The sequence below is a fragment of the Chrysochloris asiatica genome, unplaced genomic scaffold (genome assembly GCF_000296735.1).
Source record: "Chrysochloris asiatica unplaced genomic scaffold, ChrAsi1.0 scaffold00097, whole genome shotgun sequence".
Taxonomy (NCBI): Eukaryota; Metazoa; Chordata; class Mammalia; order Afrosoricida; family Chrysochloridae; genus Chrysochloris; species Chrysochloris asiatica.
The window spans coordinates 6,605,829-6,618,320 of record NW_006408615.1 but is presented as its reverse complement, the minus strand read 5'-3'; the positions used below and the strand labels follow the sequence as shown (position 1 = coordinate 6,618,320).

The 12,492-nt window shown below is 51.9% G+C and overlaps 1 protein-coding gene across 1 annotated transcript in view; it reads left to right on the top strand.

The window, feature by feature from the left end:
* The first annotated feature begins 2,124 nt into the window (after nucleotides 1-2,124).
* The window catches only part of PRR5 (proline rich 5 (renal)), a 26,956-nt gene continuing 16,588 nt past the window's right edge, over nucleotides 2,125-12,492 (top strand). Inside the window, exon 1 of the mRNA XM_006866838.1 lies at nucleotides 2,125-2,261. Coding sequence (XP_006866900.1) covers nucleotides 2,125-2,261 — 137 coding nt within the window. The remainder of the gene's footprint in view (nucleotides 2,262-12,492) is intronic.

The window sequence follows — 12,492 nt, the reverse complement described above, 5'->3', positions numbered from 1 at the left end:
CAGCTCCAGAGAAGTCACACTGTTTCTTCAGTGTTCAGCTATTCAAAGTCAGGAAGTATGTCTGTTTCATGGCTCCGCTCCTTGGAGGAAGGTCATCACTTGGTACCTAGTGCCCCAGGATCCACTGCCATACTCATATCAATCCTATATGAGGTTTCCAAGTCTGAATCCTTACAGGGGTAGACAGCCTCATCTTTAGCCCATGGAGAGGCTAGTGGGTTTGAACCACCAACCTTGCACTTAGCAGCCCAATGACTAACCCACAACACCTCCAGGACTCTTGACAGTTGCTGTTGTTATTAAAGTACAGTGGACTCGGCTCTGACTCAAAGCTACCCTGTATAGGGTTTCCTAGGAGCAGCTAGTAGGTTTGAACCGTAGATCTTGTGGCTTGTAGATGAGTGCTTATCTACAGTGCCACGCAGGAGTGCAGATACCTAGTTAGTAGTCAGGAAATGCTGGTTGATTTTAGTTGAGATATTTCTCTTTAAACAGCGTTCACAATTTACACATGCTCTCCTAGCTAAAACAAAAAAATATATATATACAAACAAAAAGCCGTTTCCATGGAGCTGATTCTGAATCTTGGGGACACCACGTGCGTCGGAGTAAAACGTCAATCCATAGAAGTAGGTGTTCAGGCCCTTCTTTCTTCTGAGGCCTCTGGGTGGACTCGAACCTCCAACCCTTTAATCATTTTATTGTTTGTACCATCCAGGACTGTGGGAACCGACAGGAGAGTGGGTTCAAGCTGCCGGCTCACAGAGTCAGCTCAGCAGCCATTTCGTGGATCCTGGATGCATTATCCCAATGGCTCCTGCTGCAGAAAGAACCCCAATGCGGAGTGAGGCCCGCTGGCCTCCTTCACCCAGTGGAGCAGACCGCTCTGTCTGAGAGGGCGTAACAAGGCCATTCACAGCTGTGAATGTGGGCAGATCTGCCCCCATCTCCACGTGGACCCCCACGCCCAGGGACCGGTCCTTGGGGTCCTCCAAATGGGCACACCCCTGTCAGAGGGGACCCCTGAGCTTCAGTTCCCCTGCTGGGCTTCTGAGATGCGTTCTACTCCACGCTCCATGCAATGAGCAACCTCCTCCGGAAGCATGGATGGGAAGATGTGGGGTTTGTCCTCTGGGAACCCCACAGCATGCTGAACATCAGCCTCACGGAAGATGAACCATGGAGGATCCTAGGAGCTGGGAGTGGGGGGTACTAGGTGGACTCTGAAGCTCAGGAGGCTGGGCTTAGGCCCAGTAGTGCCCTTGGTTGATTACATGATGTTGGGCATGTTAGTTCACCTTTCTGAGCTGTTTCCTCAATCAAAGGGAGATTTTTGTTAGGCAGCTGTACCAGGCCGTGCCCACCCTTCACTGAACACTCCACCCCAGCCACAGGGCTTTAGGAAACCCCACTTTCACCACCGGAGATACCTGAGGGGAAGCAGCAGGCTGGCTGGTCCAGGGGAGAGCCCCTCAAGCCCCCCAGCAGCCAGTCAAGGCGAGGTCCCGGCCTGGACCATAGGGACCACAGGCAGCACAGGGAGACAGGAACTTGGTGGTGGACCACGGGGAGAGGAGGGGTGTCAGTGGATCTGTATGGAAGTAGCCTTTAGGGAGGGATGCTGCCGGGAGGAGGGTCTTGGGAATCAGGGGTGACTGGACAGTGTGTGGGTGTGATGAAGTGATGGATTTAGACGGGCTGACTGAGACGGTGGCTGTGCGTATTGGTTTCGTGTTAGCACTGTGGTCTTTCGAAGAGAGGAGGGGACCGAGTGCTCCCCTCTGAATGTGGGTGGGTGGAGGGGCTGACACTTTTGCGCCTCCTAGAGTCGGGCCCCGCCCCATTATAGGCCCCGCCTCAACACCCGCCCCTTTGCGTGTGGCCACGCCCAGCCACTCAGCCCCGCCCCCGGCCAGCGTTGGCTCGGCTGGCTCGGCCCGGGCTCCACGCTGCAGCCTCCGGGACCGATGATCTGCCGGGCGCGGCAGCGGGCGCGGGGCCCGGGACGGCGGCGCGGGCCGGGAGCGGGTCTCCGGAGGGCCCCTCGGTTTCCCGCTATTGTCCAAGCATCTCGGTAGAGGGCGCAGAGCCGCTGGCCCTGGAGCGGCGTGGCGCAGGGTCAACATGAGGACTCTCCGCAGGTTGAAGTTCATGAGTTCGCCCAGTCTCAGTGACCTGGGCAAGAGAGAGCCGGCCGCCGCCGCCGCGGACGAGCGGGGCACGCAGCAGCGCCAGGCCTGCGCCAACGCCACCTGGAACAGGTAAGGCCCGCCGCCTGGTACCCCGAACATGAAGTCGGGAGCCCCCGGGCCGGTCCAAGGGGAGTGGCCGCCGCGCGCCGGGAACGGAGCTTGGCAGCGCTCCGCTGCATAGCGCTCAGAACTTACCCACCGGGCCGAGAGAGAAGTTTCGTGCAACAACGTGTTTCCAGCACTGGGACGAGAGCCGGGCCCCGCGATGACCGTGGCTTGATCCGAAGCTCTCTGCCGGAAGTCGGGGTAAAGGGACTCGGGCCGGTGCGCCGACCCCACCCAGGCCTCTCCCCGCCCGCCGCCCGGGCGCTGACAACCTGCGAGGAAAATCGAGTAGGAAGTCTTTTTCCCATTTTGCATGGCGCTTAATGTAAGCGCGCGGGCTCAGCCGGTGGGTGGCCGCGGCGCTTCCTGTCTGGTCGAGGGTGGGCGGGCGCCTTTCCCTTTAGCGGGCCCCTGTCCGGCGCAGCTGTCCACCAGGGGTGCAGCAGCTGCCCGCATTCCTAAGAGGACCCTCCCCCAGGCCCGAGGTCCGCTTCCCAGATCTCAGGCGAGGGGGTGTGGGAAGGCTGAGATCCAAGAAAGAGATGGCTTCTTTAATGGGGTACCCCCGGGGGTACCGACCGCTTTTCTAAAGTAGACTTTAACACGGCAGAAAAAAGTAGTGGTAAAAGGGAGTGAGGCCGCCTGTGGGTGGGGAGGGGTGTAATGCCTGTTCCACACACGTGTCAGATACACCCTCGGCTGTGGTCACTTGGACAACATCACGAGCACTGTTCTGAGCACAACTGGCCACCCTAAGAACTCCCTGTATATAGTCCAGGTGGGAACAGATCTTCCTTGGTTTCTCTATCAATGGGCATACTGAAAGCACAAGTGGCTGGTTAGCTCATCAGCCCACATTTCCCACTATAAAGCTGTTTTCAACACTTCCGTCTGGAGTTCCTTCTCCATTCTCTTTCATCCGGAGTTCCTTCTCCATTTTCTTCCATCCAGAGTTCCTTCTTCATTCTCTGTTGTGGTTTAGTGGAAAGAGCCCACAGATTTAATTCAAATCCCAACTCTGTTCAAATTAGTTCAGAAGCCCTGCTGTGTGATGTAGAGCAAGTCACCTAACCTCTCTGATCCTGCTTCCTTATCCAAAACAGTTGGCTGTCAAGCGTATCCCAATTCCTGGGGATTCCATGTGTTTCATAGTAGAACTGTATGTACTCCATACGGCTTCCATTGATTATGATCTTTCAGCAGGGGTCACCAGGACTATGGCAGAGGTGCCTCTAGGTGAACTTGAACTATCAACCGTTAACCATTTGCAACAAACAGGGGCACCTTCTTTATCCATAAAATGGGTTAATAATAATGCCCATCTCACAGGGTTGTTAAAAAACTCACTGCCCCTGTTTAGGGTTTCCAAGACTGTAAACTTTGATGAGAGCAGGTAGCTAGTGGGTTTGAACTACTGACCTTGTGGTTAGCAACCTAACACCTAACCCACAAGACTATTGTTAAAGGCGCAACACCCTTGGAATATTTATTTGGGGCTCCTGACAGTTAATTGTGTCAGGTGGATCTGTAAGGGAGGGGTTTGGTGAGCTCCTGCCTCCCCTCCTCACCCCCTATCACCTCCCAACTGAAGTGATGGACCAGCTGGAGCTCCCAGATAGAGGTGGGGGCTTAAGTGGACCCTGACTGCAAAAGATCCCCACTGCTCCCGCCTCCATGTGACCTCTGGGTCCAGGTCTCTTCCCAGAGCTAGGGGAGGGGGAGGCCCCTGCAGGGAGAAGGTCACCTGATTCACTCCATTGTTTTGACTGGAAAGGAACTTTAGCTGCATAGATGTTCTCAGCCAGCAGGGCAGCCACCTGTCCCCATAGCACCTACATGCTCCTAGCTCCTTGCCCCAAATCCGCTCAGCCTCCTCAGGCCGGGGGTACTGCCACTTCCCACACCTCTACTGTTGCCAGGCCCCTCGAGTTCTGTGATTCTGCCTTGTCAGAGCTCTCCATTTCAGCAGGGGAGATACACAGAAAGCCAGACCCCTGCTCTGTCCTCCCCGTCAGCCATGGGGATGGAGCCATGTCAACCCCACAGGTCTGTCGGTGCTACATTTGAGTCCACAATGCACTTCTTCTTTCTGTGTGGCCCTGGGCGCACTGCACCCCCTAAGTCCTCCTCAGCTCTGCAGGCTGAGGTCCCCTGTGTCCTTGTCTGCTGCCCCTTGATCTGTAGTAAGAGTTGAGCCTGAGTATGCATTCATGAGAGCCAGTCATTCATTCATTCATCCAGGACATGTATCCCCAGAACACCTTCCTGCCAGACACCGAGCGGGGCCCAGGCCCCCCACCCCCACGTACCCAGACCCACTGCCTGGAGATTGGAGTTGGTAGCAGGAGCCAGGAAGTAGACTTACAGATCAGCCCTGGAATAAGGGACCTGTAGATTGAGGACAGGGTTGGGAAGAAAACAAATGTGACAGCTGGCTTGGGTGCTGGCCACCTGCTGGTCATGCTGTGTCCACAGACGCCGACCTCATGGGTGCAGGAAATGCTTTTACACGGGTGGTAGGTGTGGGCTGTGTGCAAACCACAGACAAGGACCGGGGTTGTTTCCTGAGCGCGTGCTGCTGGTTTATTAAACAGTTTCTCCTCCCTGGACTTGGCCAGGCCTGTCTGGAGACTGGAGCTGCGCAGAGTGACCAAACACCGCCCACGTGGGCCCTGAGGAGGCTTGTCATGCTGGATCCATGTCCTCATGGGCAGCCCCAATTCGCCTCTCACTGGGTCTGGTCCCTGGGCCCAAACTGCAACTCTGTGAAGGCCATTCTTCTTAGGCTGAGGAGCCAAGCTATGGCCTCAGACTTTCCTGGCTGGAGAAAGAACTGGGACGCAGGGGGTCCCTAGCAGGCTGTGGTGTACTCTGCAGGCTGGGAAGTGAGGGGCATGAGACTGGAGGCCTGGACTGCTGGTATTAGGGTGCCAGGAGCAGGAGACCCGATGACTTTCCACCTTGCCTGTGGGTGGGCTCTGTCCTCTCTCATCCTACCCAGAGCCCATCCTGTGGGCCTTGCTCCAGGGCCTCCACCTCCTGGTGGGATATGTTTGCCATCCCTACAGCTATCCGGCTACCTAGGACTCCAGAGCTCTGGAGAAACATCCGAGACCCAGAACACTTACACATTAGAGTGAGGGGCAGGCCGAGTGAGGGGGCAGGACCTCAGCTGGGGTTGGGAGACAGCTTACCAAGTTCCACCCCCCCCCCAGGCGCACCCACCACAACTCCCGCATCCTCCTTGTTAACAATCACAGACATCTGCTCCCTGCCACCTGTGTCCCTCCATTCCACAGAATTGGGGGCCTAGCAGAGGTAGGAGTCCTGGTATGGTGTTGAAGGATAAAGCACAAGGTCAGCGGTTCAAACCTAGCAGTCACTCCCTGGAATCCATATACAGGGTTACTGTGAGTTGGAATTGACTCCATAGCAATTAACAACAACCTCAAGGGCAGGAGGCCTCATGGTGCCCCGATGTGTACGCCCTATTCACTCCACACTCACATCCACCTCTACAGCTGGAGTGATTATCGTTTGTTTTGAGACAGGGAAACTGAGGCCAGGAGAGAAGGAAAGGACTTGACCTAGACTCCCGTGGCTAATGTGGGGGATGGGATCAGGTCCAACTGGGCCTGCAGTGAAAGAATAAAGAGCAGACCTCTGTATCCCACTACCGGGGTCCACAGAGCAGGGACTAAGGCCTGAACAGGGGTCGTCACTGGCCCACCTGGGTGCATCCCCCCTCACTGTGTCCACCTCACCATGGTACACACATCGCAGACGGCACTGCAGCCTCACCCCCTGACCTGAGCTTGGAAGCATGAGCTAGCCCCTTTAATCTGGTAATACCCCTCAACGTTGGAGCAAGACACCCATTTTTTAGATGAGGAGACTGAGGATCAGAGAGGTACAGGATTGGACCTGGACCCAGGTCTAACAGTCAAACTCCAGAGCTTCCCCTTCCTCTACCACCTTATGGACTCTCTAAGAAGTCAGGAAGACGCCTAGTGGAGCTGCAGTTAAGCACTTGGCTGCTAACTAGTAGGTTGGTGGTTTGAACCCACACAGTAGCTCCTCAGGAAAATAACATGGCTGTCTCCTCCTGATAGATGGCATCCTGGGAAACCCTATGGGGTAGTGCACTTTGTCACATAGGGTCACCGTCAGTCCAAATCAAGGGTTCAGCCCCCAGTAACGACAAAGGGTCAGAAGATGCTGGACATAGACTGAAGGTTCCATGGCCATTGGGTGGGAGTCAGGGCTGGAGCCAGGTGGGGGCTTAGACACCCCCCTCCCACCACCCACTTACCCTGAGCCTGGCACTGCGTCCTGTGTCCCTCTCCCTAGAGGCAGGCTGGGCCTCATGGTAGAGAGAATCATGGCCCCCAAAGATGTCCCTGGGCAAATCGCTGGACCTATGAATATGTGACTTACATAGCCAAAGGGACTTTGCTTTGACTGTGTACGTCACATACAGATGGGACTGAGACTGGAGACAATTGTGGACCATGTGGTGGGCTCAGGGTTAGGAGCAAAGTCAGGAGCTGTGACCAAGAAGCAGAGACTGGAAGCTGTTAGGCTGTGGCTTTGAGGATGGAGAGAGGATCTGTCTAGAAGCTGAGTAAGACACCAGATTCTCCCCAGAGCCTCCAGAAAGAACACCACGGTGCTGTGGCACCTTGATCTTACTGTTAAGGCAATTCCGACTCATAACAACCCTGTATAGGGTTTCCAAAGAGCGGCTGGTGGGTTTGTACTGCTGACCTTGCGGTTAGCAGTACAGTGCTTCTCTTACAGAGTCACACTTCTTGTTGTTGTTGGTAAGTGCCATCGAGTCATTTCGGACCCATAGTGACCCTGTACAGGGTGTCCTAGGAGCGGCTGGTGAGCTTAAACCACCGACCTTGTGGTTCAAACCGATTTCGTAGTCCAGCGCATTTTGTAGTCCACAGCACCATGCTAGGACTCTTGATAAATAAGGAGAATAATGGGGAGAAATATAGACGATCAATCATTGGTTAATCTTCCCCTCATTACTTAGATCACAGGATATCAGTTCACAAGTCTCTGTGAACTCCACCCAGCCATATCTTTTGAGTTTCAAATTTAGTAAGCCTGACTTCAAACCAGGAGCTCTGGTGGTACTGTAAGGTAACCTCTGCACTGCTACCTTCAGAGTCATTGGTTCTAACCCACCAGCCTCACCGAGGGAGAAGATGAGACTGTCTGCTCTGTGAAGATTTATAGTCTCTGAAGCCCTGTACAGGGTCACTATGAGTTGGAATCATCATTGGCAGTGGGCTTGGATTGGGGTTTGGGCTTCAAACAGGAAGGATTTGCAACTTGCCTTGAATGCAAAGTGGCTGGTGGAGTGATTCTGGTCAGCGAGGTCTTTAAAGTGAATAGCGTGGTTGGTTTCGTGGGTAAGAAAACCTTAAAGATGTCTTGTTTTCAGATCCAACAACAAGACCCATTGTCTATCACTTGTGTATTGTACTGTGGTGGCTTGTATATTGTCATACTCCTGGAAGCTGGTCCATCAGTATTTCATACACACGCAAGTGTCAGTGGGGCTTCCAAACTAAGACAGACTAGGAAGAAGAAGAGTTTGGCAATCTACTTCTGAAAAAAACACTGGCCACAAAAAACCTAATGAATAGCCACAGATATATATTGTCAGATATAGTGTTGGAAGGTGAGCCCCTCAAGTTGGAAGGCACTCAAAATACAACTGGGGAGTAGCTTCCTCCTGAAAGTAAAATCCGTTTAAATAACATGGATGGAATCAAGCTTTGGGGGCTTTCATTTGTTGGTGTTGCGCAACTCAAAATAAGAATAAATAGGGACGAACACACTTGGTATTTCTGCAGCTGAAAGAATTGAAGAAAAGAATTAAAGCCTCAAGTTGTAATATCGAAGGATTTTATGGTTGAAAGCAGAGAGAATACCAGAAAGATGTTTACGTGTGTTTATACAGAGGTTTCCGATTGTGTGGATCATGACAAGCTATGGACAACATTGTGAAGAATGAGTATTCCGGAACACTTAACTGTACTCATGAGGAACGTGTACACAGACCAAGAGGCAGTTGTTCGACCAGAACAAGGGAACACTGAATGGTTTAAAATTAGGAAAGGTCTGCACCAGAGTTATGGTCTTTCACCATATCTGTTCAATCTCTACGCTAAGCAAATAATCCAAGAAGCTAGATTATATGAAGAAAAATGTGGCATCAGAATTGGTGGGAGACTTACTAACGACCTGTGATGTGCAGATGATACAACCTTACTGAAAGTGAAGAGGACTTAAAATACTGATGAAGATCAAAGACCTCAGCCTTCGGTGTGGATTGCATCTCAATGTAACAAAAACAAAAATCCTCACCACTGGACCAATAAACAACGTTCTTATCAACGGAGAAAAGATTGAAGTTGTCAAGGATTTCATTCTTCTTGGATCAACTATCAACACTCATGGATGCAGCAGTCAAGAAATCAAATGACGTATTGCATTAGGCAGATCTGCTGCACAAGATCTCTTTAAAGTGTTGAAGAGCAAAGATGTCAGTTTGAGAACTAAGGTGTGCCTGACCCAAGCCATATTTTCAGTAATCTCACATGCATGTGAAAGCTGGACAGTGAATAAGGAAGACCGTAGGAGAATTATGCATTTGAGTTAAGGTGTTGGAGGAGAATATTGAAAGTACCATGGACTGCCAAAAGAACAAACAGATCTGTGTTGGAAGTACAGGCAGAATGCTCTTTGGAAGCCAGGAGGGGCAGACTTCATCTCTTGTAATTGGGACATATTGTCAGGAGAGACCAGTCACTGGAGACGGATATCATGTTTGATAGAGTGGAGGGTCAGAGAAAAAGGAAGACCCCCAGGGAGATGGATTGACACAGAGTCTGCAGCAAGAGGATCAGGCAGAGCAATGACTATGAGGTTAGCCCAGAACTAGGCAGTGCTTCGTTCTGTTGTGCATAAGGTCCCTATGAGTTGATACCCACTCAATGGCGCCTAACAACAACAACAGTGGCCAAAATATTAACAATGCGGGAAGCATCCAGAGAAGATAGAAAGAATACACAGTCACTATACCAAAACGAATTGATCAACATGCAGCCAGAGGTAGCATATGATCAAGAACTGATGGTACCGAAGGAAGACTTCCAAACTGAGCTAAAGACATTGGCAAAAAAAACGAGGCTCCAGAATTTGACAGGATACAAATCAAAATCTTTCAACAAACCAGTGCAGTGCTGGGGCAAGAAATGTGGAAGACAGGTACCTGGTCAACCAACTGGAAGAGATTCATATTTGAGCCCATTCCAGAGAAGGATGATCCAACAGACTAGGGAAATTATTGAATACGATTTTCAATATCACACACCAGCAGAATGTTGCCGAAGGTCGTTAAAAAGCGACTGTGGCAATGCAGTGACAGGGAGCTGACAGTTCAAGCCACCAAAGGGCATGGACGTCAGAGGATGTTAGTTGAAAGCAGAGAACACCAGAAAAATATTGACTTGTCTTTTATTGACTATGCAAAGACATTCAACTGTGTGAATCATAACAAATTATGGATACCAATTCAAAGAATAGGAATTCCAGAGGACTTAATTGTACTCATGCGGAACCTGTAGATAGACCAAGTACTAAGGGGTTTAAAACGAGGAAGGATGTGTGTCAGGGTTATATCCTTTCACCAGATTTATTTCATCTGTATCCTGAGCAAATAATCCGAGAAGCTGGACTTCATAAAGAAGAATGAGGCACCAGGATTTGAGGGAGACTTTACTAAGAACCTGTGATAAGCAGGTGCTTGCTGAAAGTGAAGAGGACTTGAGGTATTTACTGATCAAAGTTTAAAACTACAGCATTTATTATGGATTACACCTCGACATACAGAAATAAAAAATCCTTACCACCGGACCAATAAACAACATCACAATAGAGAAAAGGTTTAAGGTGTTTAGTTAGACAGGACCGGTGCACTAAGCCTGCGCCTCCCGGGGCCCCCTGTGCACTCCGGAAGACCCTCAGTGCATACCCCGTTGCTCTGGGAGCCAAAGCCGGTATGCTGGAGTTTCACTTCTAGTTTGGGGGGACAAGCTGTCGTCTCCCCTGAGCAACACACAGCAAGGTGGTTTTGTTTACTGAACAAGGACTTTGGAGAGAGCTGGGAGTGCCGTGCCGAGAGAGAAATGGGGAGAAGCAAACCGTGACAATGGACCAGGATCCAAGTCCAGTGTGTAGAGAGAAGGCTTTAGGACAGAGCACACTTCTGAACCCGGGCTCTGTTGAGCATTGGGCTGTGTGACTTTGGGGAAGTCCCTAGCCTGTCTGGACTTCAGCATTTTCATGTGTAACCTAGGGGATAAGGGTGGCTGGGTGTGGTGGGTTTCTATGGTGTGGGTGGGCCATGCTACTTGTACCTAGGGACAAAGGCACTGTCATTGCTGATCCCATTTTGTGGATGGGAATACTGAGGCCCAGAGTAGTTAGGGAATTTAGCCAAGATCACACAGCGAGGACACAGAGAGCTGGGATTCAAAGCCAAGCAGCCAGGCCCTGGTCCCAATCTTTTAGCAGCCTCAGGGGCTGGAGGTGACAAAGCCTATCTAGTTCAGGATCTTCCTGGGGACTCTGGTCCCAGAACCACAGTGTGATGCCCCGGCCTAGGATGAGGAATGGAAGGGCTGGACCCTGCTCTGTGTAGCCCCTGAACAAGGCAGGATGGATGAGCAGCATGCCGGGTAAAGTAGAGGGACATCGGAGAAGTTCCCCAGTGAGATGGTTTTGTACTGTCAGCTACAACAATGAGCTGAAACACAGCAAAGATTGTGAGGTTTCTCAGGAAGAAGGCCGTGGTCTACTTGACTACCACACCCTGCAAAGGTGTTAGGGAGGAAGGGACCTCTCCTGAGGGAGGGGGGGCGGGCCTGCCCAGGGTGAAACTAGAGACTCCCCAGAGCCCAGAGGAGGCAGGCTGCTTGAAGGAGGAGCAGGTGACAGAGAGAGGGTGACCAGGACAGGATTCCATGGGATTATCAAAGGACATGAGGACTCAAAGTCATCTCCAGAGAGGGAGAACCAGAGTGACAAGAGTTAATGGTAGAGATGGGGTCTGAGGGACAGAGAACAGCTAGCGAGGGCAGTCTGTCCAAGGAGGGGGCAGCAGGCCCTGACTTGAGGCTACCGTCAGCTTGAAGGTTTCTAGGCTCCGGCTTACTGTCTGCCTCCCTGCCTCCTCCTGCCTCAGTCTGGTCTGGGTATAGCTGGGCCCAGGGGCTGTATCCAGATGCTCCCCTTATCCACTAGAATCTCTGCAGAAGCCTGGGCAGCTGAGCCCAGGGTGGGGCTGACCAAGGATGTGGGTGGGTTTCCAGCTGCTGGGATTCCGAGTAAGGACTGCTGTTGACCATTCTCAGATTCCGTGGGGTCTTTATCTTTATAGCCTCTCCCCAGGCCAGGCAAGGACTCCACATGGAAGAGGTTGTGTCATTGACTTGAGGAGGGGCACTCATGATCCCCATCTGGTTAGAAATCTGGTGCCATTGGACAAAACAAGAGCCCGGGCCAGCTCTGGGGTGGTCGGTCCTTGTGTCATGTGACATGTATCCAGCATGTTTCTCAACGCTGACCTGTCTGGGTCCAGAGCCTGCAGTGAGAGACCTCTCCCTAGAGCCTTCTTTACCCACCTGGGCGATGTGGAGATGTAAAGATTAAAACCCAAAACGCAATCCTGTTGCCATTGAGTTGACCCTGACTCATACTCCCTCGAGGACAGGGTAGAAGTGCCCCCGTAGGGTCTCCAAGGCTGTAAATCTTTTAAGGGCGCAGATTGTCTCATGTCTCTTTTGCGGAGCAGCTAGAGGGTTTGAACCCCGACATTTCTGAAGATGCTGTTGTTAGATGCAGTCAAGTCACCTGTGGAGGTGGTCTCATTGAGAAATGGGTCTGCTTTACTTTGTTGACGAGCCCTGTCCATGTAGAGTGGGTCTGGTCCTGGTTACTTTTCAGATGGAGAAAGAGTTAAGTAGGTAGAGAAGTAAGGACAGAGAAGGAGATGAGGAGATCCAGCCACAAGGAGATGCAGCCACAAGGAGATGCAGCCCAGGTAGAGATACAGCCCACGAGGAGATACAGCCCACGTGGAGATACAGCCCACGAGGAGATACAGCCCACG